The 26,496-nt window shown below is 48.1% G+C and overlaps 1 protein-coding gene across 2 annotated transcripts in view; it reads right to left on the bottom strand.

The window, feature by feature from the left end:
- Positions 1–1,219: 1,219 nt before the first annotated feature.
- The window catches only part of PPP1R26 (protein phosphatase 1 regulatory subunit 26), an 83,549-nt gene continuing 58,272 nt past the window's right edge, over positions 1,220–26,496 (bottom strand). The window contains exon 4 of one of the 2 annotated variants that reach the window (XM_040442403.1): positions 1,220–2,899. In XM_040442403.1, the coding sequence (XP_040298337.1) occupies positions 2,756–2,899 (144 nt within the window). In that variant the 3' untranslated portion in view covers positions 1,220–2,755. The remainder of the gene's footprint in view (positions 2,900–26,496) is intronic. The other variant, XM_040442404.1, reaches the window with a different exon arrangement.

Below are 26,496 nucleotides of genomic sequence, written 5' to 3' on the forward strand. Positions count from 1 at the left end.
GAGGGGGGCAGAGGATAGAGGGGAGCAGAGGAAAGAGGGGAGCAGAGGATAGAGGGGGTAGAGGATAGAGGGGAGCAGAGGATAGAGGGGAGCAGAGGATAGAGGGGAGCAGAGGATAGAGCGGAGCAGAGGAAAGAGGGGGCAGAGGATAGAGGGGAGCAGAGGATAGAGGGGAGCAGAGGATAGAGGGGAGCAGAGGATCGAGGGGAGCAGAGGATAGAGGGGAGCAGAGGATAAAGCGGGCAGAGGATAGAGGGGGCAGAGCATAGAGGGTAGAAAGAGACAGAGTGGGCAAAGGATAGAGGGGAGCAGAGGATCGAGGGGAGCAGGGGATAGAGGGGAGCATGAGAGAGGGGGCAGAGGATAGAGGGGAGCAGAGGATAGAGAGGCAGGGGATAGAGGGGAGCAGAGGATAGAGAGGCAGAGGATAGAAGGGAGCAGGAGATAGAGGGGAGCAGAGGATAGAGAGGCAGAGGATAGAGAGGCAGAGGATAGAGGGGAGCAGAGGATAGAGAGGCAGAGGATAGAGGGGAGCAGAGGATCGAGGGGAGCAGGGGATAGAGGGGAGCATGAGATAGAGGGGGCAGAGGATAGAGGGGAGCAGAGGATAGAGAGGCAGAGGATAGAGGGGAGCAGAGGATAGAGAGGCAGAGGATAGAGGGGAGCAGGAGATAGAGGGGAGCAGAGGATAGAGAGGCAGAGGATAGAGGGGAGCAGAGGATAGAGAGGCAGAGGATAGAGGGGAGCAGAGGATAGAGAGGCAGAGGATAGAGGGGAGCAGAGGATCGAGGGGAGCAGGGGATAGAGGGGAGCATGAGATAGAGGGGGCAGAGGATAGAGGGGAGCAGAGGATAGAGAGGCAGAGGATAGAGAGGCAGAGGATAGAGGGGAGCAGAGGATAGAGAGGCAGAGGATAGAGGGGAGCAGAGGATAGAGAGGCAGAGGATAGAGGGGAGCAGAGGATCGAGGGGAGCAGGGGATAGAGGGGAGCATGAGATAGAGGGGGCAGAGGATAGAGGGGAGCAGAGGATAGAGAGGCAGAGGATAGAGGGGAGCAGAGGATAGAGGGGAGCAGAGGATAGAGAGGCAGAGGATAGAGAGGCAGAGGATAGAGGGGAGCAGGCCTCTGTACTTTCTGTAGGGTCTGATGTCCGTTTGTACTCGCAGCACACATCATCATGGTATATGTTGGATACACAATATGTAAATAACTGGAAACTTTATTGAGGTGAAGAATGTTCCTGTATAGAACGAGTAGGAGGCTTTACAAACACAATGAAAATGTCGCCCCCACATTACAGGTACAGCATCTACACCATCCTCACCACCAACCTTAAAGGGGTTGTCAATTAAGGTATTACAGGTGGGGCCACAATTACTGAGGGGCCCCTAGTCTTCATTACGAGGCCACAGTCCATAAAATGACTCATAGAAACAGCCCATGTGTGTCTAGGTTTGGCCCCTTTATCCTTGCAGTGGCCCCCGCCTATCATACCTGTGTGACATGACACAATAACAAGTAACAAAGAATCAAAAAGTATAACAACCAATCAGGAGCTCTCGTCTGAATGGTGGTTGTACAGAACCACAATGATACAATGTAACAGAATAACCTGGAGGTAGCCCCACCCTCATCCAATATACACTGTATTACAGCTCGCCCCCTCAACTGTATAGATGAGCTGTCTGTGGGAAGGGACCGGAAGCCCCTCTAAACACAGCGCCCCCCGGAGGTTAACACAACAAATATCAGAAAACGACAGCAGCCTCTGTGTTCAATTATGTAACCCTAGTAAACAAAAGTATTAATGCCCTTAAAATCTACAGTAAACAGTCTTTATCATTGATTTCTGCATATCAGGGGTTTTGGCTTAAATAGAAACTCCCTAACAGCTCATTATAACGGGAACTGCTCGCCCTGGCCGTACGAGGGTCCCAGGAAGACGCAGTAAACCCAAATGTCCAGCACTCATATCATACCCAGCAGCCTGGACTGAGATACAATCAGAGTTAGGGATCATGCACCCAAGACAACGTGTACCAGACAGCGGGTCCGCAATACTGCGCCGGCCGTGTGCGCACTGCTTCACGGATGCAGACCCATTTACTTAAATGGGTCTGCAATTCGAAAGATATGGTGCGGAGGCACAGATCGGAAGGCCACAGATGCACTAAGGAGCGCTTCTGTGGCATTTCGGTCCGTGCCTCCGCACCACAAATAACAGAACATGCTCTATTTTTTTCGGTGCGGAGTCTCGGAACGCAGACTCTTTCAAGTTGAATGAGTCTGAATCCGTCAGCGCCGGCCACACAGACGATGCACGTACATTGGGGACTGCAATTTGCGGTCCCCAATGCAAGGCACGGGCGGCACATGTTCATGTGCATGAGCCCTTAAATTAAGCCTTACACTCCGCTCCCACCCAGAGCTGCATTCACAATTCTGCTGATCTCCTGTGAGCTCTCAGGATATCTCTTACTCTGTGGATAGGAAATGACTTGATGTTACTGGAAAAGCCCTTCGGGAACAGATTGCTGCTGAGGAATTGATGGAGAGAAGCTGCTGCAGCTTTAGATGTAACCGGATTATTACACACAAAGTAACGTCAGAACTGGGGATGCAGCTACAGGTGTGACTGGAGTACAAGACATGATATCACTGAGAACAGGAATGGATTTAACCTGCAAACAGGTTCAATGCTGCACGAGAGCAGCCCTGGATACAAGACGTGATCCATGTAGTATCTGTGAGACGTCATATCATCAGAAGACGAAAACCTCGAGCAAAGATGGGAAAACCGATTTCTTGTTCTTTGGAGAAGAAAAAAGACGGGAGACATCTGCAATAATGAATGGCGAGGATGTGAGGAGAACACCGCTTATCGTCTATAGAATGTCCCTGGAAAAAAAAGAAAACTGAAAATAACAAAACAGAGAAGACGCCTGGAGCACAGGAGAGCGAACAACAGGGGGACATGACACCAGCAGCGTAAACCCCTACAGCCCCAGAAGAATACAGTCTATTGCCCCTGTTATCAGCCATTTCAGGGGAGAGGATGACTGTAGGACAGGAGAATACAGTCTATTGCCCCCTGTTATCAGCCATTTCAGGGGAGAGGATGACTGTAGGACAGGAGAATACAGTCTATTGCTCCCTGTTATCAGCCATTTCAGGGGAGAGGATGACTGTAGGACAGGAGAATACAGTCTATTGCCCCCTGTTATCAGCCACTACAGGGGAGAGGATGACTGTAGGACAGGAGAATACAATTTATTGCTCTCTGTTATCAGCCATTTCAGGGGAGAGGATGACTGTAGGACAGGAGAATACAGTCTATTGCTCCCTGTTATCAGCCATTTCAGAGGGGAGGATGACTGTAGGACAGGAGAATACAGTCTATTGCTCCCTGTTATCAGCCATTTCAGAGTAGAGGATGACTGTAGGACAGGATAATACAATCTATTGCTCCCTGTTATCAGACATTTCAGAGGGGAGGATGACTGTAGGACAGGAGAATACAGTCTATTGCCCCCTGTTATCAGCCATTTCAGAGGAGAAGATGACTTTAGGACAGGAGAATACAATCTATTGCCCCCTGTTATCAGCCATTTCAGGGGTGAGGATGACTGTAGGACAGGAGAATACAGTCTATTGCTCCCTGTTATCAGCCATTTCAGGGGGGAGGATGACTGTAGGACAGGAGAATACAGTCTATTGCTCCCTGTTATCAGCCATTTCAGAGGAGAGGATGACTGTAGGACAGGAGAATACAGTCTACTGCCCCCTGTTATCAGCCATTTCAGAGGGAGAGGATGACTGTAGGACAGGAGAATACAGTCTATTGCCCCCTGTTATCAGCCATTTCAGGGGAGAGGATGACTGTAGGACAGGAGAATACAATCTATTGCTCCCTGTTATCAGCCATGTCAGGGGAGAAGATGACTGTAGGACAGGAGAATACAGTCTATTGCCCCCTGTTATCAGCCATTTCAGGGGAGAGGATGACTGTAGGACAGGAGAATACAGTCTATTGCCCCCTGTTATCAGCCACTACAGGGGAGAGGATGACTGTAGGACAGGAGAATACAATCTATTGCTCTCTGTTATCAGCCATTTCAGGGGAGAGGATGACTGTAGGACAGGAGAATACAGTCTATTGCTCCCTGTTATCAGCCATTTCAGAGGGGAGGATGACTGTAGGACAGGAGAATACAGTCTATTGCTCCCTGTTATCAGCCATTTCAGAGTAGAGGATGACTGTAGGACAGGATAATACAATCTATTGCTCCCTGTTATCAGACATTTCAGAGGGGAGGATGACTGTAGGACAGGAGAATACAGTCTATTGCCCCCTGTTATCAGCCATTTCAGAGGAGAAGATGACTTTAGGACAGGAGAATACAATCTATTGCCCCCTGTTATCAGCCATTTCAGGGGAGAGGATGACTGTAGGACAGGAGAATACAGTCTATTGCTCCCTGTTATCAGCCATTTCAGAGGAGAGGATGACTGTAGGACAGGAGAATACAGTCTACTGCCCCCTGTTATCAGCCATTTCAGAGGGAGAGGATGACTGTAGGACAGGAGAATACAGTCTATTGCCCCCTGTTATCAGCCATTTCAGGGGAGAGGATGACTGTAGGACAGGAGAATACAATCTATTGCTCCCTGTTATCAGCCATGTCAGGGGAGAAGATGACTGTAGGACAGGAGAATACAGTCTATTGCCCCCTGTTATCAGCCATTTCAGGGGAGAGGATGACTGTAGGAGAGGAGAATACAGTCTATTGCCCCCTGTTATCAGCCATTTCAGGGGAGAGGATGACTGTAGGACAGGAGAATACAGTCTATTGCCCCCTGTTATCAGCCATTTCAGGGGAGAGGATGACTGTAGGACAGGAGAATACAGTCTATTGCCCCCTGTTATCAGCCATTTCAGAGGAGAAGATGACTTTAGGACAGGAGAATACAATCTATTGCCCCCTGTTATCAGCCATTTCAGGGGAGAGGATGACTGTAGGACAGGAGAATACAGTCTATTGCCCCCTGTTATCAGCCATTTCAGGGGAGAGGATGACTGTAGGACAGGAGAATACAGTCTATTGCCCCCTGTTATCAGCCATTTCAGGGGAGAGGATGACTGTAGGACAGGAGAATACAGTCTATTGCCCCCTGTTATCAGCCATTTCAGGGGAGAGGATGACTGTAGGACAGGAGAATACAGTCTATTGCCCCCTGTTATCAGCCATTTCAGGGGAGAGGATGACTGTAGGACAGGAGAATACAGTCTATTGCCCCCTGTTATCAGCCATTTCAGGGGAGAGGATGACTGTAGGACAGGAGAATACAATCTATTGCCCCCTGTTATCAGCCATTTTAGGGGAGAGGATGACTGTAGGACAGGAGAATACAGTCTATTGCCCCCTGTTATCAGCCATTTCAGGGGAGAGGATGACTGTAGGACAGGAGAATACAGTCTATTTCCCCCTGTTATCAGCCATTTCAGGGGAGAGGATGACTGTAGGACAGGAGAATACAGTCTATTGCCCCCTGTTATCAGCCATTTCAGGGGAGAGGATGACTGTAGGACAGGAGAATACAGTCTATTGCCCCCTGTTATCAGCCATTTCAGGGGAGAGGATGACTGTAGGACAGGAGAATACAGTCTATTGCCCCCTGTTATCAGCCATTTCAGGGGAGAGGATGACTGTAGGACAGGAGAATACAGTCTATTGCCCCCTGTTATCAGTCATTTCAGAGGAGAGGATGACTGTAGGACAGGAGAATACAGTCTATTGCCCCCTGTTATCAACCATTTCAGGGGAGAGGATGACTGTAGGACAGGAGAATACAGTCTATTGCTCCCTGTTATCAGCCATTTCAGAGGAGAGGATGACTGTAGGACAGGAGAATACAGTCTATTGCTCCCTGTTATCAGACATTTCTGGGGGGAGGATGACTGTAGGACAGGAGAATACAGTCTATTGTCTCCTGTTATCAGCCATTTCAGAGGAGAGGATGACTGTAGGACAGGAGAATACAGTCTATTGCTCCCTGTTATCAGACATTTCTGGGGGGAGGATGACTGTAGGACAGGAGAATACAGTCTATTGCCCCCTGTTATCAGCCATTTCAGAGGAGAGGATGACTGTAGGACAGGAGAATACAGTCTATTGCTCCCTGTTATCAGCCATTTCAGGGGAGAGGATGACTGTAGGACAGGAGAATACAGTCTATTGCCCCCTGTTATCAGCCATTTCAGAGGAGAGGATGACTGTAGGACAGGAGAACACAGTCTATTGCCCCCTGTTATCAGCCATTTCAGGGGAGAGGATGACTGTAGGACAGGAGAATACAGTCTATTGCCCCCTGTTATCAGCCATTTCAGGAGAGAGGATGACTGTAGGACAGGAGAATACAGTCTATTGCCCCCTGTTATCAGCCATTTCAGAGAAGAGGATGACTGTAGGACAGGAGAATACAGTCTATTGCCCCCTGTTATCAGCCATTTCAGGGGAGAGGATGACTGTAGGACAGGAGAATACAATCTATTGCTCCCTGTTATCAGCCATTTCAGGGGAGAGGATGACTGTAGGACAGGAGAATACAGTCTATTGCTCCCTGTTATCAGCCATTTCAGGGGAGAGGATGACTGTAGGACAGGAGAATACAGTCTATTGCCCCCTGTTCTCAGACATTTCAGAGGAGAGGATGACTGTAGGACAGGAGAATACAGTCTATTGCCCCCTTTTATCAGCCATTTCAGGGGAGAGGATGACTGTAGGACAGGAGAATACAGTCTATTGCTCCCTGTTATCAGCCATTTCAGGGGAGAGGATGACTGTAGAACAGGAGAATACAGTCTATTACCCCCTGTTATCAGCCATTTCAGGGGAGAGGATGACTGTAGGACAGGAGAATACAGTCTATTGCCCCCTGTTATCAGCCATTTCAGAGGAGAGGATGACTGTAGGACAGGAGAATACAGTCTATTGCCCCCTGTTATCAGCCATTTCAGAGGAGAGGATGACTGTAGGACAGGAGAATACAGTCTATTGCTCCCTGTTATCAGCCATTTCAGGGGGGAGAGGATGACTGTAGTACAGGAGAATACAGTCTATTGCCCCCTGTTATCAGCCATTTCAGGGGGGAGGATGACTGTAGGACAGGAGAATACAGTCTATTGCCCCCTGTTATCAGCCATTTCAGGGGAGAGGATGACTGTAGGACAGGAGAATACAGTCTATTGCCCTCTGTTATCAGCCATTTCAGGGGAGAGGATGACTGTAGGACAGGAGAATACAGTCTATTGCCCCCTGTTATCAGCCATTTCAGGGGAGAGGATGACTGTAGGACAGGAGAATACAGTCTATTGCCCCCTGTTATCAGCCATTTCAGGGGAGAGGATGACTGTAGGACAGGAGAATACAGTCTATTGCCCCCTGTTATCAGCCATTTCAGAGGAGAGGATGACTGTAGGACAGGAGAATACAGTCTATTGCCCCCTGTTATCAGCCATTTCAGGGGAGAGGATGACTGTAGGACAGGAGAATACAGTCTATTGCCCCCTGTTTTTAGCCATTTCAGGGGAGAGGATGACTGTAGGACAGGAGAATACAGTCTATTGCCCCCTGTTATCAGCCATTTCAGGGGAGAGGATGACTGTAGGACAGGAGAATACAGTCTATTGCTCCCTGTTATCAGCCATTTCAGGGGAGAGGATGACTGTAGGACAGGAGAATACAGTCTATTGCCCCCTGTTATCAGCCATTTCAGGGGAGAGGATGACTGTAGGACAGGAGAATACAGTCTATTGCCTCCTGTTATCAGCCATTTCAGGGGAGAGGATGACTGTAGGACAGGAGAATACAGTCTATTGCCCCCTGTTATCAGCCATTTCAGGGGAGAGGATGACTGTAGGACAGGAGAATACAATCTATTGCCCCCTGTTATCAGCCATTTCAGGGGAGAGGATGACTGTAGGACAGGAGAATACAGTCTATTGCTCCCTGTTATCAGCCATACGGTAGGCTCACTGACAATCCTATCAGCTTCCTCAGACACACATACAACCTGTGCCACTTGTTTTTCGGGCTCATGGATATTTCTGATGAGGATTCTGCTCCTCTTTGCCTGCATTTTCTATTTTTACCCTGAGCTGGACAGCAGTTCTAGGGCAATAAATTTCTTCACCATGACATGGGGCCGTGGGAAACAGCTGGGAGCCACTCGCAGACCAAATAACCATGAATTGCTCTCAGTAATATAATGAACAGATGTTCAGAGTAGCAGAGACTCTAAGGCGCACCTACTGCTGCGAGGAAGAGGATTCACTTCAGAAAGGAGACTAACGACATGAAAAACGCATAAACATCTCAAGACGAAGAAACACAGAACAGTGAAGGCCTGACTGTATTCTCCTGCCCGGACTCCCCTGAAATGGCTGATAACAGGGGGCAATAGACTGTATTCTCCTGTCCTACAGTCATCCTCTCCCCTGAAATGGCTGATAACAGGGGGCAATAGACTGTATTCTCCTGTCCTACAGTCATCCTCTCCCCTGAAATGGCTGATAACAGGGGGCAATAGACTGTATTCTCCTGTCCTACAGTCATCCTCTCCCCTGAAATGGCTGATAACAGGGGGCAATAGACTGTATTCTCCTGTCCTACAGTCATCCTCTCCCCTGAAATGGCTGATAACAGGGGGCAATAGACTGTATTCTCCTGTCCTAAAGTCATCCTCTCCTCTGAAATGGCTGATAACAGGGGACAATAGACTGTATTCTCCTGTCCTACAGTCATCCTCTCCCCTGAAATGGCTGATAACAGGGGGCAATAGACTGTATTCTCCTGTCCTACAGTCATCCTCTCCCCTGAAATGGCTGATAACAGGGGGCAATAGACTGTATTCTCCTGTCCTACAGTCATCCTCACCCCTGAAATGGTTGATAACAGGGGGCAATAGACTGTATTCTCCTGTCCTACAGTCATCCTCTCCCCTGAAATGGATGATAACAGGAGGCAATAGACTGTATTCTCCTGTCCTACAGTCATCCTCTCCCCTGAAATGGCTGATAACAGGGGGCAATAGACTGTATTCTCCTGTCCTACAGTCATCCTCTCCCCTGAAATGGCTGATAACAGGGGGCAATAGACTGTATTCTCCTGTCCTACAGTCATCCTCTCCCCTGAAATGGCTGATAACAGGGGGCAATAGACTGTATTCTCCTGTCCTACAGTCATCCTCTCCCCTGAAATGGCTGATAACAGGGGGCAATAGACTGTATTCTCCTGTCCTAAAGTCATCCTCTCCTCTGAAATGGCTGATAACAGGGGACAATAGACTGTATTCTCCTGTCCTACAGTCATCCTCTCCCCTGAAATGGCTGATAACAGGGGGCAATAGACTGTATTCTCCTGTCCTACAGTCATCCTCTCCCCTGAAATGGCTGATAACAGGGGGCAATAGACTGTATTCTCCTGTCCTACAGTCATCCTCACCCCTGAAATGGTTGATAACAGGGGGCAATAGACTGTATTCTCCTGTCCTACAGTCATCCTCTCCCCTGAAATGGCTGATAACAGGGGGCAATAGACTGTATTCTCCTGTCCTACAGTCATCCTCACCCCTGAAATGGTTGATAACAGGGGGCAATAGACTGTATTCTCCTGTCCTACAGTCATCCTCTCCCCTGAAATGGCTGATAACAGGAGGCAATAGACTGTATTCTCCTGTCCTACAGTCATCCTCTCCCCTGAAATGGCTGATAACAGGGGGCAATAGACTGTATTCTCCTGTCCTACAGTCATCCTCTCCCCTGAAATGGCTGATAACAGGGGGCAATAGACTGTATTCTCCTGTCCTACAGTCATCCTCTCCCCTGAAATGGCTGATAACAGGGGGCAATAGACTGTATTCTCCTGTCCTACAGTCATCCTCTCCCCTGAAATGGCTGATAACAGGGGGCAATAGACTGTATTCTCCTGTCCTAAAGTCATCCTCTCCTCTGAAATGGCTGATAACAGGGGACAATAGACTGTATTCTCCTGTCCTACAGTCATCCTCTCCCCTGAAATGGCTGATAACAGGGGGCAATAGACTGTATTCTCCTGTCCTACAGTCATCCTCTCCCCTGAAATGGCTGATAACAGGGGGCAATAGACTGTATTCTCCTGTCCTACAGTCATCCTCACCCCTGAAATGGTTGATAACAGGGGGCAATAGACTGTATTCTCCTGTCCTACAGTCATCCTCTCCCCTGAAATGGCTGATAACAGGGGGCAATAGACTGTATTCTCCTGTCCTACAGTCATCCTCACCCCTGAAATGGTTGATAACAGGGGGCAATAGACTGTATTCTCCTGTCCTACAGTCATCCTCTCCTCTGAAATGGCTGATAACAGGGGACAATAGACTGTATTCTCCTGTCCTACAGTCATCCTCTCCCCTGAAATGGCTGATAACAGGGGGCAATAGACTGTATTCTCCTGTCCTACAGTCATCCTCTCCCCTGAAATGGCTGATAACAGGGGGCAATAGACTGTATTCTCCTCTCCTACAGTCATCCTCACCCCTGAAATGGTTGATAACAGGGGGCAATAGACTGTATTCTCCTGTCCTACAGTCATCCTCTCCCCTGAAATGGCTGATAACAGGGGGCAATAGACTGTATTCTCCTGTCCTACAGTCATCCTCTCCCCTGAAATGTCTGATAACAGGGGGCAATAGACTGTATTCTCCTGTCCTACAGTCATCCTCTCCCCTGAAATGGCTGATAACAGGGGGCAATAGACTGTATTCTCCTGTCCTACAGTCATCCTCACCCCTGAAATGGTTGATAACAGGGGGCAATAGACTGTATTCTCCTGTCCTACAGTCATCCTCTCCCCTGAAATGGCTGATAACAGGGGGCAATAGACTGTATTCTCCTGTCCTACAGTCATCCTCTCCCCTGAAATGGATGATAACAGGGGGCAATAGATTGTATTCTCCTGTCCTACAGTCATCCTCTCCTCTGAAATGGCTGATAACAGGGAGCAATAGACTGTATTCTCCTGTCCTACAGTCATCCTCTCCCCTGAAATGGCTGATAACAGGAGGCAATAGACTGTATTCTCCTGTCCTACAGTCATCCTCTCCCCTGAAATGGCTGATAACAGGGGGCAATAGACTGTATTCTCCTGTCCTAAAGTCATCCTCTCCTCTGAAATGGCTGATAACAGGGGACAATAGACTGTATTCTCCTGTCCTACAGTCATCCTCTCCCCTGAAATGGCTGATAACAGGGGGCAATAGACTGTATTCTCCTGTCCTACAGTCATCCTCTCCCCTGAAATGGCTGATAACAGGGGGCAATAGACTGTATTCTCCTGTCCTACAGTCATCCTCACCCCTGAAATGGTTGATAACAGGGGGCAATAGACTGTATTCTCCTGTCCTACAGTCATCCTCTCCCCTGAAATGGCTGATAACAGGGGGCAATAGACTGTATTCTCCTGTCCTACAGTCATCCTCACCCCTGAAATGGTTGATAACAGGGGGCAATAGACTGTATTCTCCTGTCCTACAGTCATCCTCTCCCCTGAAATGGATGATAACAGGAGGCAATAGACTGTATTCTCCTGTCCTACAGTCATCCTCTCCCCTGAAATGGCTGATAACAGGGGGCAATAGACTGTATTCTCCTGTCCTACAGTCATCCTCTCCCCTGAAATGGCTGATAACAGGGGGCAATAGACTGTATTCTCCTGTCCTACAGTCATCCTCTCCCCTGAAATGGCTGATAACAGGGGGCAATAGACTGTATTCTCCTGTCCTACAGTCATCCTCTCCCCTGAAATGGCTGATAACAGGGGGCAATAGACTGTATTCTCCTGTCCTAAAGTCATCCTCTCCTCTGAAATGGCTGATAACAGGGGACAATAGACTGTATTCTCCTGTCCTACAGTCATCCTCTCCCCTGAAATGGCTGATAACAGGGGGCAATAGACTGTATTCTCCTGTCCTACAGTCATCCTCTCCCCTGAAATGGCTGATAACAGGGGGCAATAGACTGTATTCTCCTGTCCTACAGTCATCCTCACCCCTGAAATGGTTGATAACAGGGGGCAATAGACTGTATTCTCCTGTCCTACAGTCATCCTCTCCCCTGAAATGGCTGATAACAGGGGGCAATAGACTGTATTCTCCTGTCCTACAGTCATCCTCACCCCTGAAATGGTTGATAACAGGGGGCAATAGACTGTATTCTCCTGTCCTACAGTCATCCTCTCCCCTGAAATGGCTGATAACAGGAGGCAATAGACTGTATTCTCCTGTCCTACAGTCATCCTCTCCCCTGAAATGGCTGATAACAGGGGGCAATAGACTGTATTCTCCTGTCCTACAGTCATCCTCTCCCCTGAAATGGCTGATAACAGGGGGCAATAGACTGTATTCTCCTGTCCTACAGTCATCCTCTCCCCTGAAATGGCTGATAACAGGGGGCAATAGACTGTATTCTCCTGTCCTACAGTCATCCTCTCCCCTGAAATGGCTGATAACAGGGGGCAATAGACTGTATTCTCCTGTCCTAAAGTCATCCTCTCCTCTGAAATGGCTGATAACAGGGGACAATAGACTGTATTCTCCTGTCCTACAGTCATCCTCTCCCCTGAAATGGCTGATAACAGGGGGCAATAGACTGTATTCTCCTGTCCTACAGTCATCCTCTCCCCTGAAATGGCTGATAACAGGGGGCAATAGACTGTATTCTCCTGTCCTACAGTCATCCTCACCCCTGAAATGGTTGATAACAGGGGGCAATAGACTGTATTCTCCTGTCCTACAGTCATCCTCTCCCCTGAAATGGCTGATAACAGGGGGCAATAGACTGTATTCTCCTGTCCTACAGTCATCCTCACCCCTGAAATGGTTGATAACAGGGGGCAATAGACTGTATTCTCCTGTCCTACAGTCATCCTCTCCTCTGAAATGGCTGATAACAGGGGACAATAGACTGTATTCTCCTGTCCTACAGTCATCCTCTCCCCTGAAATGGCTGATAACAGGGGGCAATAGACTGTATTCTCCTGTCCTACAGTCATCCTCTCCCCTGAAATGGCTGATAACAGGGGGCAATAGACTGTATTCTCCTCTCCTACAGTCATCCTCACCCCTGAAATGGTTGATAACAGGGGGCAATAGACTGTATTCTCCTGTCCTACAGTCATCCTCTCCCCTGAAATGGCTGATAACAGGGGGCAATAGACTGTATTCTCCTGTCCTACAGTCATCCTCTCCCCTGAAATGTCTGATAACAGGGGGCAATAGACTGTATTCTCCTGTCCTACAGTCATCCTCTCCCCTGAAATGGCTGATAACAGGGGGCAATAGACTGTATTCTCCTGTCCTACAGTCATCCTCACCCCTGAAATGGTTGATAACAGGGGGCAATAGACTGTATTCTCCTGTCCTACAGTCATCCTCTCCCCTGAAATGGCTGATAACAGGGGGCAATAGACTGTATTCTCCTGTCCTACAGTCATCCTCTCCCCTGAAATGGATGATAACAGGGGGCAATAGATTGTATTCTCCTGTCCTACAGTCATCCTCTCCTCTGAAATGGCTGATAACAGGGAGCAATAGACTGTATTCTCCTGTCCTACAGTCATCCTCTCCCCTGAAATGGCTGATAACAGGAGGCAATAGACTGTATTCTCCTGTCCTACAGTCATCCTCTCCCCTGAAATGGATGATAACAGGGGGCAATAGATTGTATTCTCCTGTCCTACAGTCATCCTCTCCCCTGAAATGGCTGATAACAGGGGGCAATAGACTGTATTCTCCTGTCCTACAGTCATCCTCTCCCCTGAAATGGCTGATAACAGGGGGCAATAGACTGTATTCTCCTGTCCTACAGTCATCCTCTCCCCTGAAATGGCTGATAACAGGGGACAATAGATTGTATTCTCCTGTCCTACAGTCATCCTCTCCCCTGAAATGGCTAAAAACAGGGGGCAATAGACTGTATTCTCCTGTCCTACAGTCATCCTCTCCCCTGAAATGGCTGATAACAGGGGGCAATAGACTGTATTCTCCTGTCCTATAGTCATCCTCACCCCTGAAATGGTTGATAACAGGGGGCAATAGACTGTATTCTCCTGTCCTACAGTCATCCTCTCCCCTGAAATGGCTGATAACAGGGGGCAATAGATTGTATTCTCCTGTCCTACAGTCATCCTCTCCCCTGAAATGGCTGATAACAGGGGGCAATAGATTGTATTCTCCTGTCCTACAGTCATCCTCTCCCCTGAAATGGCTGATAACAGGGGGCAATAGACTGTATTCTCCTGTCCTACAGTCATCCTCTCCCCTGAAATGGCTGATAACAGGGAGCAATAGACTGTATTCTCCTGTCCTACAGTCATCCTCTCCCCTGAAATGGCTGATAACAGGGGGCAATAGATTGTATTCTCCTGTCCTAAAGTCATCCTCTCCTCTGAAATGGCTGATAACAGGGGGCAATAGACTGTATTCTCCTGTCCTACAGTCATCCTCTCCTCTGAAATGGCTGATAACAGGGGGCAAAAGACTGTATTCTCCTGTCCTACAGTCATCCTCTCCCCTGAAATGGCTGATAACAGGGAGCAATAGACTGTATTCTCCTGTCCTACAGTCATCCTCTCCCCTGAAATGGCTGATAACAGGGGGCAATAGAGTGTATTCTCCTGTCCTACAGTCATCCTCTCCCCTGAAATGGCTGATAACAGGGGGTAATAGACTGTATTCTCCTGTCCTACAGTCATCCTCTACCCTGAAATGGCTGATAACAGGGGGCAATAGACTGTATTCTCCTGTCCTACAGTCATCCTCTCCCATGAAATGTCTGATAACAGGGGGCAATAGACTGTATTCTCCTGTCCTACAGTCACCCTCTCCCCTGATATGGCTGATAACAGGGGGCAATAGACTGTATTATCCTGTCCTACAGTCATCCTCTCCCCTGAAATGGCTGATAACAGGGGGCAATGGACTGTATTCTCCTGTCCTACAGTCATCCTCTCCCCTGATATGGCTGATAACAGGGGGCAATAGACTGTATTCTCCTGTCCTACAGTCATCCTCTCCCCTGAAATGGCTGATAACAGGAGGCAATAGACTGTATTCTCCTGTCCTACAGTCATCCTCTCCCCTGAAATGGATGATAACAGGAGGCAATAGACTGTATTCTCCTGTCCTACAGTCATCCTCTCCCCTGAAATGGCTGATAACAGGGGGCAATAGACTGTATTCTCCTGTCCTACAGTCATCCTCTCCCCTGAAATGGCTGATAACAGGGGGCAATAGACTGTATTCTCCTTTCCTACAGTCATCCTCTCCCCTGAAATGGCTGATAACAGGGAGCAATAGACTGTATTCTCCTGTCCTAAAGTCATCCTCTCCTCTGAAATGGCTGATAACAGGGGGCAATAGACTGTATTCTCCTGTCCTACAGTCATCCTCTCCTCTGAAATGACTGATAACAGGGGGCAATAGACTGTATTCTCCTGTCCTACAGTCATCCTCTCCCCTGAAATGGCTGATAACAGGGAGCAATAGACTGTATTCTCCTGTCCTACAGTCATCCTCTCCCCTGAAATGGCTGATAACAGGGGGCAATAGATTGTATTCTCCTGTCCTACAGTCATCCTCTCCCCTGATATGGCTGATAACAGGGGGCAATATACTGTATTCTCCTGTCCTACAGTCATCCTCTCCCCTGAAATGGCTGATAACAGGGGACAATAGACTGTATTCTCCTGTCCTACAGTCATCCTCTCCTCTGAAATGTCTGATAACAGGGGGCAATAGACTGTATTCTCCTGTCCTACAGTCATCCTCTCCCCTGAAATGGCTGATAACAGGGGGCAATAGACTGTATTCTCCTGTCCTACAGTCATCCTCCCCCCTGAAATGGCTGATAACATGGGGCAATAGACTGTATTCTCCTGTCCTACAGTCATCCTCTCCTCTGAAATGGCTGATAACAGGGGGCAATAGATTGTATTCTCCTGTCCTACAGTCATCCTCTCCCCTGAAATGGCTGATAACAGGGGGCAATGGACTGTATTCTCCTGTCCTACAGTCATCCTCTCCCCTGATATGGCTGATAACAGGGGGCAATAGACTGTATTCTCCTGTCCTACAGTCATCCTCTCCCCTGAAATGGCTGATAACAGGAGGCAATAGACTGTATTCTCCTGTCCTACAGTCATCCTCTCCCCTGAAATGGATGATAACAGGAGGCAATAGACTGTATTCTCCTGTCCTACAGTCATCCTCTCCCCTGAAATGGCTGATAACAGGGGGCAATAGACTGTATTCTCCTGTCCTACAGTCATCCTCTCCCCTGAAATGGCTGATAACAGGGGGCAATAGACTGTATTCTCCTGTCCTACAGTCATCCTCTCCCCTGAAATGGCTGATAACAGGGGGCAATAGACTGTATTCTCCTGTCCTACAGTCATCCTCTCCCCTGAAATGGCTGATAACAAGGGGCAATAGACTGTATTCTCCTGTCCTACAGTCATCCTCACCCCTGAAATGGTTGATAACAGGGGGCAATAGACTGTATTCTCCTGTCCTACAGTCATCCTCTCCCCTGAAATGGCTGATAACAGGGGGCAATAGACTGTATTCTCCTGTCCTACAGTCATCCTCTCCCCTGAAATGTCTGATAACAGGGGGCAATAGACTGTATTCTCCTGTCCTACAGTCATCCTCTCCCCTGAAATGGCTGATAACAGGGGGCAATAGACTGTATTCTCCTGTCCGGACTCCCCTGAAATGGCTGATAACAGGGAGCAATAGACTGTATTCTCCTGTCCTACAGTCATCCTCTCCCTGAAATGGCTGATAACAGGGGGCAATAGATTGTATTCTCCTGTCCTACAGTCATCCTCTCTCCTGAAATGGCTGATAACAGGGGGCAATAGACTGTATTCTCCTGTCCTACAGTCATCCTCTCCCTGAAATGGCTGATAACAGGGGGCAATAGATTGTATTCTCCTGTCCTACAGTCATCCTCTCCCCTGAAATGGCTGATAACAGGGGGCAATAGACTGTATTCTCCTGTCCTACAGTCATCCTCTCCCCTGAAATGGATGATAACAGGGGGCAATAGATTGTATTCTCCTGTCCTACAGTCATCCTCTCTCCTGAAATGGCTGATAACAGGGGGCAATAGACTGTATTCTCCTGTCCTACAGTCATCCTCTCCCCTGAAATGGCTGATAACAGGAGGCAATAGACTGTATTCTCCTGTCCTACAGTCATCCTCTCCCCTGAAAAGGCTGATAACAGGGGGCAATAGACTGTATTATCCTGTCCTACAGTCATCCTCTCTCCTGAAATGGCTGATAACAGGGGGCAATAGATTGTATTCTCCTGTCCTACAGTCATCCTCTCCCCTGAAATGGCTGATAACAGGGGGCAATAGACTGTATTCTCCTGTCCTACAGTCATCCTCTCCCCTGAAATGGATGATAACAGGGGGCAATAGATTGTATTCTCCTGTCCTACAGTCATCCTCTCCCCTGAAATGGCTGATAACAGGAGGCAATAGACTGTATTCTCCTGTCCTACAGTCATCCTCTCCCCTGAAATGGATGATAACAGGGGGCAATAGACTGTATTCTCCTGTCCTACAGTCATCCTCTCCCCTGAAATGGCTGATAACAGGGGACAATAGATTGTATTCTCCTGTCCTACAGTCATCCTCTCCCCTGAAATGGCTGATAACAGGGGGCAATAGACTGTATTCTCCTGTCCTACAGTCATCCTCTCCCCTGAAATGGCTGATAACAGGGGGCAATAGACTGTATTCTCCTGTCCTATAGTCATCCTCACCCCTGAAATGGTTGATAACAGGGGGCAATAGACTGTATTCTCCTGTCCTACAGTCATCCTCTCCCCTGAAATAGCTGATACTAGGGAGCAATAGACTGTATTCTCCTGTCCTACAGTCATCCTCTCCCCTGAAATGGCTGATAACAGGGGGCAATAGATTGTATTCTCCTGTCCTACAGTCATCCTCTCCCCTGAAATGGCTGATAACAGGGGGCAATAGACTGTATTCTCCTGTCCTACAGTCATCCTCTCCCCTGAAATGGCTGATAACAGGGAGCAATAGACTGTATTCTCCTGTCCTACAGTCATCCTCTCCCCTGAAATGGCTGATAACAGGGGGCAATAGATTGTATTCTCCTGTCCTAAAGTCATCCTCTCCTCTGAAATGGCTGATAACAGGGGGCAATAGACTGTATTCTCCTGTCCTACAGTCATTCTCTTCTCTGAAATGGCTGATAACAGGGGGCAATAGACTGTATTCTCCTGTCCTACAGTCATCCTCTCCCCTGAAATGGCTGATAACAGGGAGCAATAGACCGTATTCTCCTGTCCTACAGTCATCCTCTACCCTGAAATGGCTGATAACAGGGGGCAATATACTGTATTCTCCTGTCCTACTGTCATCCTCTCCCCTGAAATGTCTGATAACAGGGGGCAATAGACTGTATTCTCCTGTCCTACAGTCACCCTCTCCCCTGATATGGCTGATAACAGGGGGCAATAGACTGTATTCTCTTGTCCTACAGTCATCCTCTCCCCTGAAATGGCTGATAACAGGGAGCAATAGACTGTATTATCCTGTCCTACAGTCATCCTCTCCTCTGAAATGGCTGATAACAGGGAGCAATAGACTGTATTCTCCTGTCCTACAGTCATCCTCTCCCCTGAAATGGCTGATAACAGGGGACAATAGACTGTATTCTCCTGTCCTACAGTCATCCTCTCCCCTGAAATGGCTGATAACAGGGAGCAATAGACTGTATTATCCTGTCCTACAGTCATCCTCTCCCCTGAAATGGCTGATAACAGGGGGCAATGGACTGTATTCTCCTGTCCTACAGTCATCCTCTCCCCTGATATGGCTGATAACAGGGGGCAATAGACTGTATTCTCCTGTCCTACAGTCATCCTCTCCCCTGAAATGGCTGATAACAGGAGGCAATAGACTGTATTCTCCTGTCCTACAGTCATCCTCTCCCCTGAAATGGATGATAACAGGAGGCAATAGACTGTATTCTCCTGTCCTACAGTCATCCTCTCCCCTGAAATGGCTGATAACAGGGGGCAATAGACTGTATTCTCCTGTCCTACAGTCATCCTCTCCCCTGAAATGGCTGATAACAGGGGGCAATAGACTGTATTCTCCTTTCCTACAGTCATCCTCTCCCCTGAAATGGCTGATAACAGGGAGCAATAGACTGTATTCTCCTGTCCTAAAGTCATCCTCTCCTCTGAAATGGCTGATAACAGGGGGCAATAGACTGTATTCTTCTGTCCTACAGTCATCCTCTCCACTGAAAAGGCTGATAACAGGGAGCAATAGACTGTATTCTCCTGTCCTACAGTCATCCTCTCCCCTGAAATGGCTGATAACAGGGGGCAATAGATTGTATTCTCCTGTCCTACAGTCATCCTCTCCCCTGATATGGCTGATAACAGGGGGCAAAAGATTGTATTCTCCTGTCCTACAGTCATCCTCTCCCCTGAAATGGCTGATAACAGGGGGCAATGGACTGTATTCTCCTGTCCTACAGTCATCCTCTCCCCTGATATGGCTGATAACAGGGGGCAATAGACTGTATTCTCCTGTCCTACAGTCATCCTCTCCCCTGAAATGGCTGATAACAGGAGGCAATAGACTGTATTCTCCTGTCCTACAGTCATCCTCTCCCCTGAAATGGATGATAACAGGAGGCAATAGACTGTATTCTCCTGTCCTACAGTCATCCTCTCCCCTGAAATGGCTGATAACAGGGGGCAATAGACTGTATTCTCCTGTCCTACAGTCATCCTCTCCCCTGAAATGGCTGATAACAGGGGGCAATAGACTGTATTCTCCTTTCCTACAGTCATCCTCTCCCCTGAAATGGCTGATAACAGGGGGCAATAGATTGTATTCTCCTGTCCTACAGTCATCCTCTCCCCTGAAATGGCTGATAACAGGGAGCAATAGACTGTATTCTCCTGTCCTACAGTCATCCTCTCCCCTGAAATGGCTGATAACAGGGGCAATAGACTGTATTTTCCTGTCCTACAGTCATCCTCTCACCTGAAATGACTGATAACAGGGAGCAATAGACTGTATTCTCCTGTCCTACAGTCATCCTCTCCCCTGAAATGGCTGATAACAGGGGGCAATAGATTGTATTCTCCTGTCCTACAGTCATCCTCTCCCCTGAAATGTCTGATAACAGGGAGCAATAGACTGTATTCTCCTTTCCTACAGTCATCCTCTCCCCTGAAATGGCTGATAACAGGGAGCAATAGACTGTATTCTCCTGTCCTAAAGTCATCCTCTCCTCTGAAATGGCTGATAACAGGGGGCAATAGACTGTATTCTTCTGTCCTACAGTCATCCTCTCCACTGAAAAGGCTGATAACAGGGAGCAATAGACTGTATTCTCCTGTCCTACAGTCATCCTCTCCCCTGAAATGGCTGATAACAGGGGGCAATAGATTGTATTCTCCTGTCCTACAGTCATCCTCTCCCCTGATATGGCTGATAACAGGGGGCAAAAGATTGTATTCTCCTGTCCTACAGTCATCCTCTCCCCTGAAATGGCTGATAACAGGGGGCAATGGACTGTATTCTCCTGTCCTACAGTCATCCTCTCCCCTGATATGGCTGATAACAGGGGGCAATAGACTGTATTCTCCTGTCCTACAGTCATCCTCTCCCCTGAAATGGCTGATAACAGGAGGCAATAGACTGTATTCTCCTGTCCTACAGTCATCCTCTCCCCTGAAATGGATGATAACAGGAGGCAATAGACTGTATTCTCCTGTCCTACAGTCATCCTCTCCCCTGAAATGGCTGATAACAGGGGGCAATAGACTGTATTCTCCTGTCCTACAGTCATCCTCTCCCCTGAAATGGCTGATAACAGGGGGCAATAGACTGTATTCTCCTTTCGTACAGTCATCCTCTCCCCTGAAATGGCTGATAACAGGGGGCAATAGATTGTATTCTCCTGTCCTACAGTCATCCTCTCCCCTGAAATGGCTGATAACAGGGAGCAATAGACTGTATTCTCCTGTCCTACAGTCATCCTCTCCCCTGAAATGGCTGATAACAGGGGCAATAGACTGTATTTTCCTGTCCTACAGTCATCCTCTCACCTGAAATGACTGATAACAGGGAGCAATAGACTGTATTCTCCTGTCCTACAGTCATCCTCTCCCCTGAAATGGCTGATAACAGGGGGCAATAGATTGTATTCTCCTGTCCTACAGTCATCCTCTCCCCTGAAATGTCTGATAACAGGGAGCAATAGACTGTATTCTCCTGTCCTACAGTCATCCTCTCCCCTGAAATGGCTGATAACAGGGAGCAATAGACTGTATTCTCCTGTCCTACAGTCATCCTCTCCCCTGAAATGTCTGATAACAGGGAGAAATAGACTGTATTCTCCTGTCCTACAGTCATCCTCCCCCCTGAAATGGCTGATAACAGGGAGCAATAGACTGTATTCTCCTGTCCTACAGTCATCCTCTCCCCTGAAATGTCTGATAACAGGGAGCAATAGACTGTATTCTCCTGTCCTACAGTCATCCTCTCCCCTGAAATGGCTGATAACAGGGGGCAATAGACTGTATTCTCCTGTCCGGACTCCCCTGAAATGGCTGATAACAGGGAGCAATAGACTGTATTCTCCTGTCCTACAGTCATCCTCTCCCTGAAATGGCTGATAACAGGGGGCAATAGACTGTATTCTCCTGTCCTACAGTCATCCTCTCCCTGAAATGGCTGATAACAGGGGGCAATAGATTGTATTCTCCTGTCCTACAGTCATCCTCTCTCCTGAAATGGCTGATAACAGGGGGCAATAGACTGTATTCTCCTGTCCTACAGTCATCCTCTCCCTGAAATGGCTGATAACAGGGGGCAATAGATTGTATTCTCCTGTCCTACAGTCATCCTCTCCCCTGAAATGGCTGATAACAGGGGGCAATAGACTGTATTCTCCTGTCCTACAGTCATCCTCTCCCCTGAAATGGATGATAACAGGGGGCAATAGATTGTATTCTCCTGTCCTACAGTCATCCTCTCTCCTGAAATGGCTGATAACAGGGGGCAATAGACTGTATTCTCCTGTCCTACAGTCATCCTCTCCCCTGAAATGGCTGATAACAGGAGGCAATAGACTGTATTCTCCTGTCCTACAGTCATCCTCTCCCCTGAAAAGGCTGATAACAGGGGGCAATAGACTGTATTATCCTGTCCTACAGTCATCCTCTCTCCTGAAATGGCTGATAACAGGGGGCAATAGATTGTATTCTCCTGTCCTACAGTCATCCTCTCCCCTGAAATGGCTGATAACAGGGGGCAATAGACTGTATTCTCCTGTCCTACAGTCATCCTCTCCCCTGAAATGGATGATAACAGGGGGCAATAGATTGTATTCTCCTGTCCTACAGTCATCCTCTCCCCTGAAATGGCTGATAACAGGAGGCAATAGACTGTATTCTCCTGTCCTACAGTCATCCTCTCCCCTGAAATGGATGATAACAGGGGGCAATAGACTGTATTCTCCTGTCCTACAGTCATCCTCTCCCCTGAAATGGCTGATAACAGGGGACAATAGATTGTATTCTCCTGTCCTACAGTCATCCTCTCCCCTGAAATGGCTGATAACAGGGGGCAATAGACTGTATTCTCCTGTCCTACAGTCATCCTCTCCCCTGAAATGGCTGATAACAGGGGGCAATAGACTGTATTCTCCTGTCCTATAGTCATCCTCACCCCTGAAATGGTTGATAACAGGGGGCAATAGACTGTATTCTCCTGTCCTACAGTCATCCTCTCCCCTGAAATGGCTGATACTAGGGAGCAATAGACTGTATTCTCCTGTCCTACAGTCATCCTCTCCCCTGAAATGGCTGATAACAGGGGGCAATAGATTGTATTCTCCTGTCCTACAGTCATCCTCTCCCCTGAAATGGCTGATAACAGGGGGCAATAGACTGTATTCTCCTGTCCTACAGTCATCCTCTCCCCTGAAATGGCTGATAACAGGGAGCAATAGACTGTATTCTCCTGTCCTACAGTCATCCTCTCCCCTGAAATGGCTGATAACAGGGGGCAATAGATTGTATTCTCCTGTCCTAAAGTCATCCTCTCCTCTGAAATGGCTGATAACAGGGGGCAATAGACTGTATTCTCCTGTCCTACAGTCATCCTCTCCTCTGAAATGGCTGATAACAGGGGGCAATAGACTGTATTCTCCTGTCCTACAGTCATCCTCTCCCCTGAAATGGCTGATAACAGGGAGCAATAGACCGTATTCTCCTGTCCTACAGTCATCCTCTACCCTGAAATGGCTGATAACAGGGGGCAATATACTGTATTCTCCTGTCCTACTGTCATCCTCTCCCCTGAAATGTCTGATAACAGGGGGCAATAGACTGTATTCTCCTGTCCTACAGTCACCCTCTCCCCTGATATGGCTGATAACAGGGGGCAATAGACTGTATTCTCCTGTCCTACAGTCATCCTCTCCCCTGAAATGGCTGATAACAGGGAGCAATAGACTGTATTATCCTGTCCTACAGTCATCCTCTCCTCTGAAATGGCTGATAACAGGGAGCAATAGACTGTATTCTCCTGTCCTACAGTCATCCTCTCCCCTGAAATGGCTGATAACAGGGGACAATAGACTGTATTCTCCTGTCCTACAGTCATCCTCTCCCCTGAAATGGCTGATAACAGGAGGCAATAGACTGTATTCTCCTGTCCTACAGTCATCCTCTCCCCTGAAATGGATGATAACAGGGGGCAATAGACTGTATTCTCCTGTCCTACAGTCATCCTCTCCCCTGAAATGGCTGATAACAGGGGACAATAGATTGTATTCTCCTGTCCTAAAGTCATCCTCTCCCCTGAAATGGCTGATAACAGGGGGCAATAGACTGTATTCTCCTTTCCTACAGTCATCCTCTCCCCTGAAATGGCTGATAACAGGGGGCAATAGACTGTATTCTCCTGTCCTACAGTCATCCTCTCCCCTGAAATGGCTGATAACAGGGGACAATAGATTGTATTCTCCTGTCCTAAAGTCATCCTCTCCTCTGAAATGGCTGATAACAGGGGGCAATAGACTGTATTCTTCTGTCCTACAGTCATCCTCTCCACTGAAAAGGCTGATAACAGGGAGCAATAGACTGTATTCTCCTGTCCTACAGTCATCCTCTCCCCTGAAATGGCTGATAACAGGGGGCAATAGATTGTATTCTCCTGTCCTACAGTCATCCTCTCCCCTGATATGGCTGATAACAGGGGGCAAAAGATTGTATTCTCCTGTCCTACAGTCATCCTCTCCCCTGAAATGGCTGATAACAGGGGGCAATGGACTGTATTCTCCTGTCCTACAGTCATCCTCTCCCCTGATATGGCTGATAACAGGGGGCAATAGACTGTATTCTCCTGTCCTACAGTCATCCTCTCCCCTGAAATGGCTGATAACAGGGAGCAATAGACTGTATTCTCCTGTCCTACAGTCATCCTCTCCCCTGAAATGGATGATAACAGGAGGCAATAGACTGTATTCTCCTGTCCTACAGTCATCCTCTCCCCTGAAATGGCTGATAACAGGGGGCAATAGACTGTATTCTCCTGTCCTACAGTCATCCTCTCCCCTGAAATGGCTGATAACAGGGGGCAATAGACTGTATTCTCCTTTCCTACAGTCATCCTCTCCCCTGAAATGGCTGATAACAGGGGGCAATAGATTGTATTCTCCTGTCCTACAGTCATCCTCTCCCCTGAAATGGCTGATAACAGGGAGCAATAGACTGTATTCTCCTGTCCTACAGTCATCCTCTCCCCTGAAATGGCTGATAACAGGGGCAATAGACTGTATTTTCCTGTCCTACAGTCATCCTCTCACCTGAAATGACTGATAACAGGGAGCAATAGACTGTATTCTCCTGTCCTACAGTCATCCTCTCCCCTGAAATGGCTGATAACAGGGGGCAATAGATTGTATTCTCCTGTCCTACAGTCATCCTCTCCCCTGAAATGTCTGATAACAGGGAGCAATAGACTGTATTCTCCTGTCCTACAGTCATCCTCTCCCCTGAAATGGCTGATAACAGGGAGCAATAGACTGTATTCTCCTGTCCTACAGTCATCCTCTCCCCTGAAATGTCTGATAACAGGGAGCAATAGACTGTATTCTCCTGTCCTACAGTCATCCTCCCCCCTGAAATGGCTGATAACAGGGAGCAATAGACTGTATTCTCCTGTCCTACAGTCATCCTCTCCCCTGAAATGTCTGATAACAGGGAGCAATAGACTGTATTCTCCTGTCCTACAGTCATCCTCTCCCCTGAAATGGCTGATAACAGGGGGCAATAGACTGTATTCTCCTGTCCGGACTCCCCTGAAATGGCTGATAACAGGGAGCAATAGACTGTATTCTCCTGTCCTACAGTCATCCTCTCCCTGAAATGGCTGATAACAGGGGGCAATAGATTGTATTCTCCTGTCCTACAGTCATCCTCTCTCCTGAAATGGCTGATAACAGGGGGCAATAGACTGTATTCTCCTGTCCTACAGTCATCCTCTCCCCTGAAATGTCTGATAACAGGGGGCAATAGATTGTATTCTCCTGTCCTACAGTCATCCTCTCCCCTGAAATGGCTGATAACAGGGGGCAATAGACTGTATTCTCCTGTCCGGACTCCCCTGAAATGGCTGATAACAGGGAGCAATAGACTGTATTCTCCTGTCCTACAGTCATCCTCTCCCTGAAATGGCTGATAACAGGGGGCAATAGATTGTATTCTCCTGTCCTACAGTCATCCTCTCTCCTGAAATGGCTGATAACAGGGGGCAATAGACTGTATTCTCCTGTCCAACAGTCATCCTCTCCCTGAAATGGCTGATAACAGGGGGCAATAGATTGTATTCTCCTGTCCTACAGTCATCCTCTCTCCTGAAATGGCTGATAACAGGGGGCAATAGATTGTATTCTCCTGTCCTACAGTCATCCTCTCCCCTGAAATGGCTGATAACAGGGGGCAATAGACTGTATTCTCCTGTCCTACAGTCATCCTCTCCCCTGAAATGGATGATAACAGGGGGCAATAGATTGTATTCTCCTGTCCTACAGTCATCCTCTCTCCTGAAATGGCTGATAACAGGGGGCAATAGACTGTATTCTCCTGTCCTACAGTCATCCTCTCCCCTGAAATGGCTGATAACAGGAGGCAATAGACTGTATTCTCCTGTCCTACAGTCATCCTGTCCCCTGAAATGTCTGATAACAGGGAGCAATAGACTGTATTCTCCTGTCCTACAGTCATCCTCTCCCCTGAAAAGGCTGATAACAGGGGGCAATAGACTGTATTATCCTGTCCTACAGTCATCCTCTCTCCTGAAATGGCTGATAACAGGGGGCAAT

This window comes from Bufo bufo, chromosome 8 (assembly GCF_905171765.1).
Source record: "Bufo bufo chromosome 8, aBufBuf1.1, whole genome shotgun sequence".
Taxonomy (NCBI): Eukaryota; Metazoa; Chordata; class Amphibia; order Anura; family Bufonidae; genus Bufo; species Bufo bufo.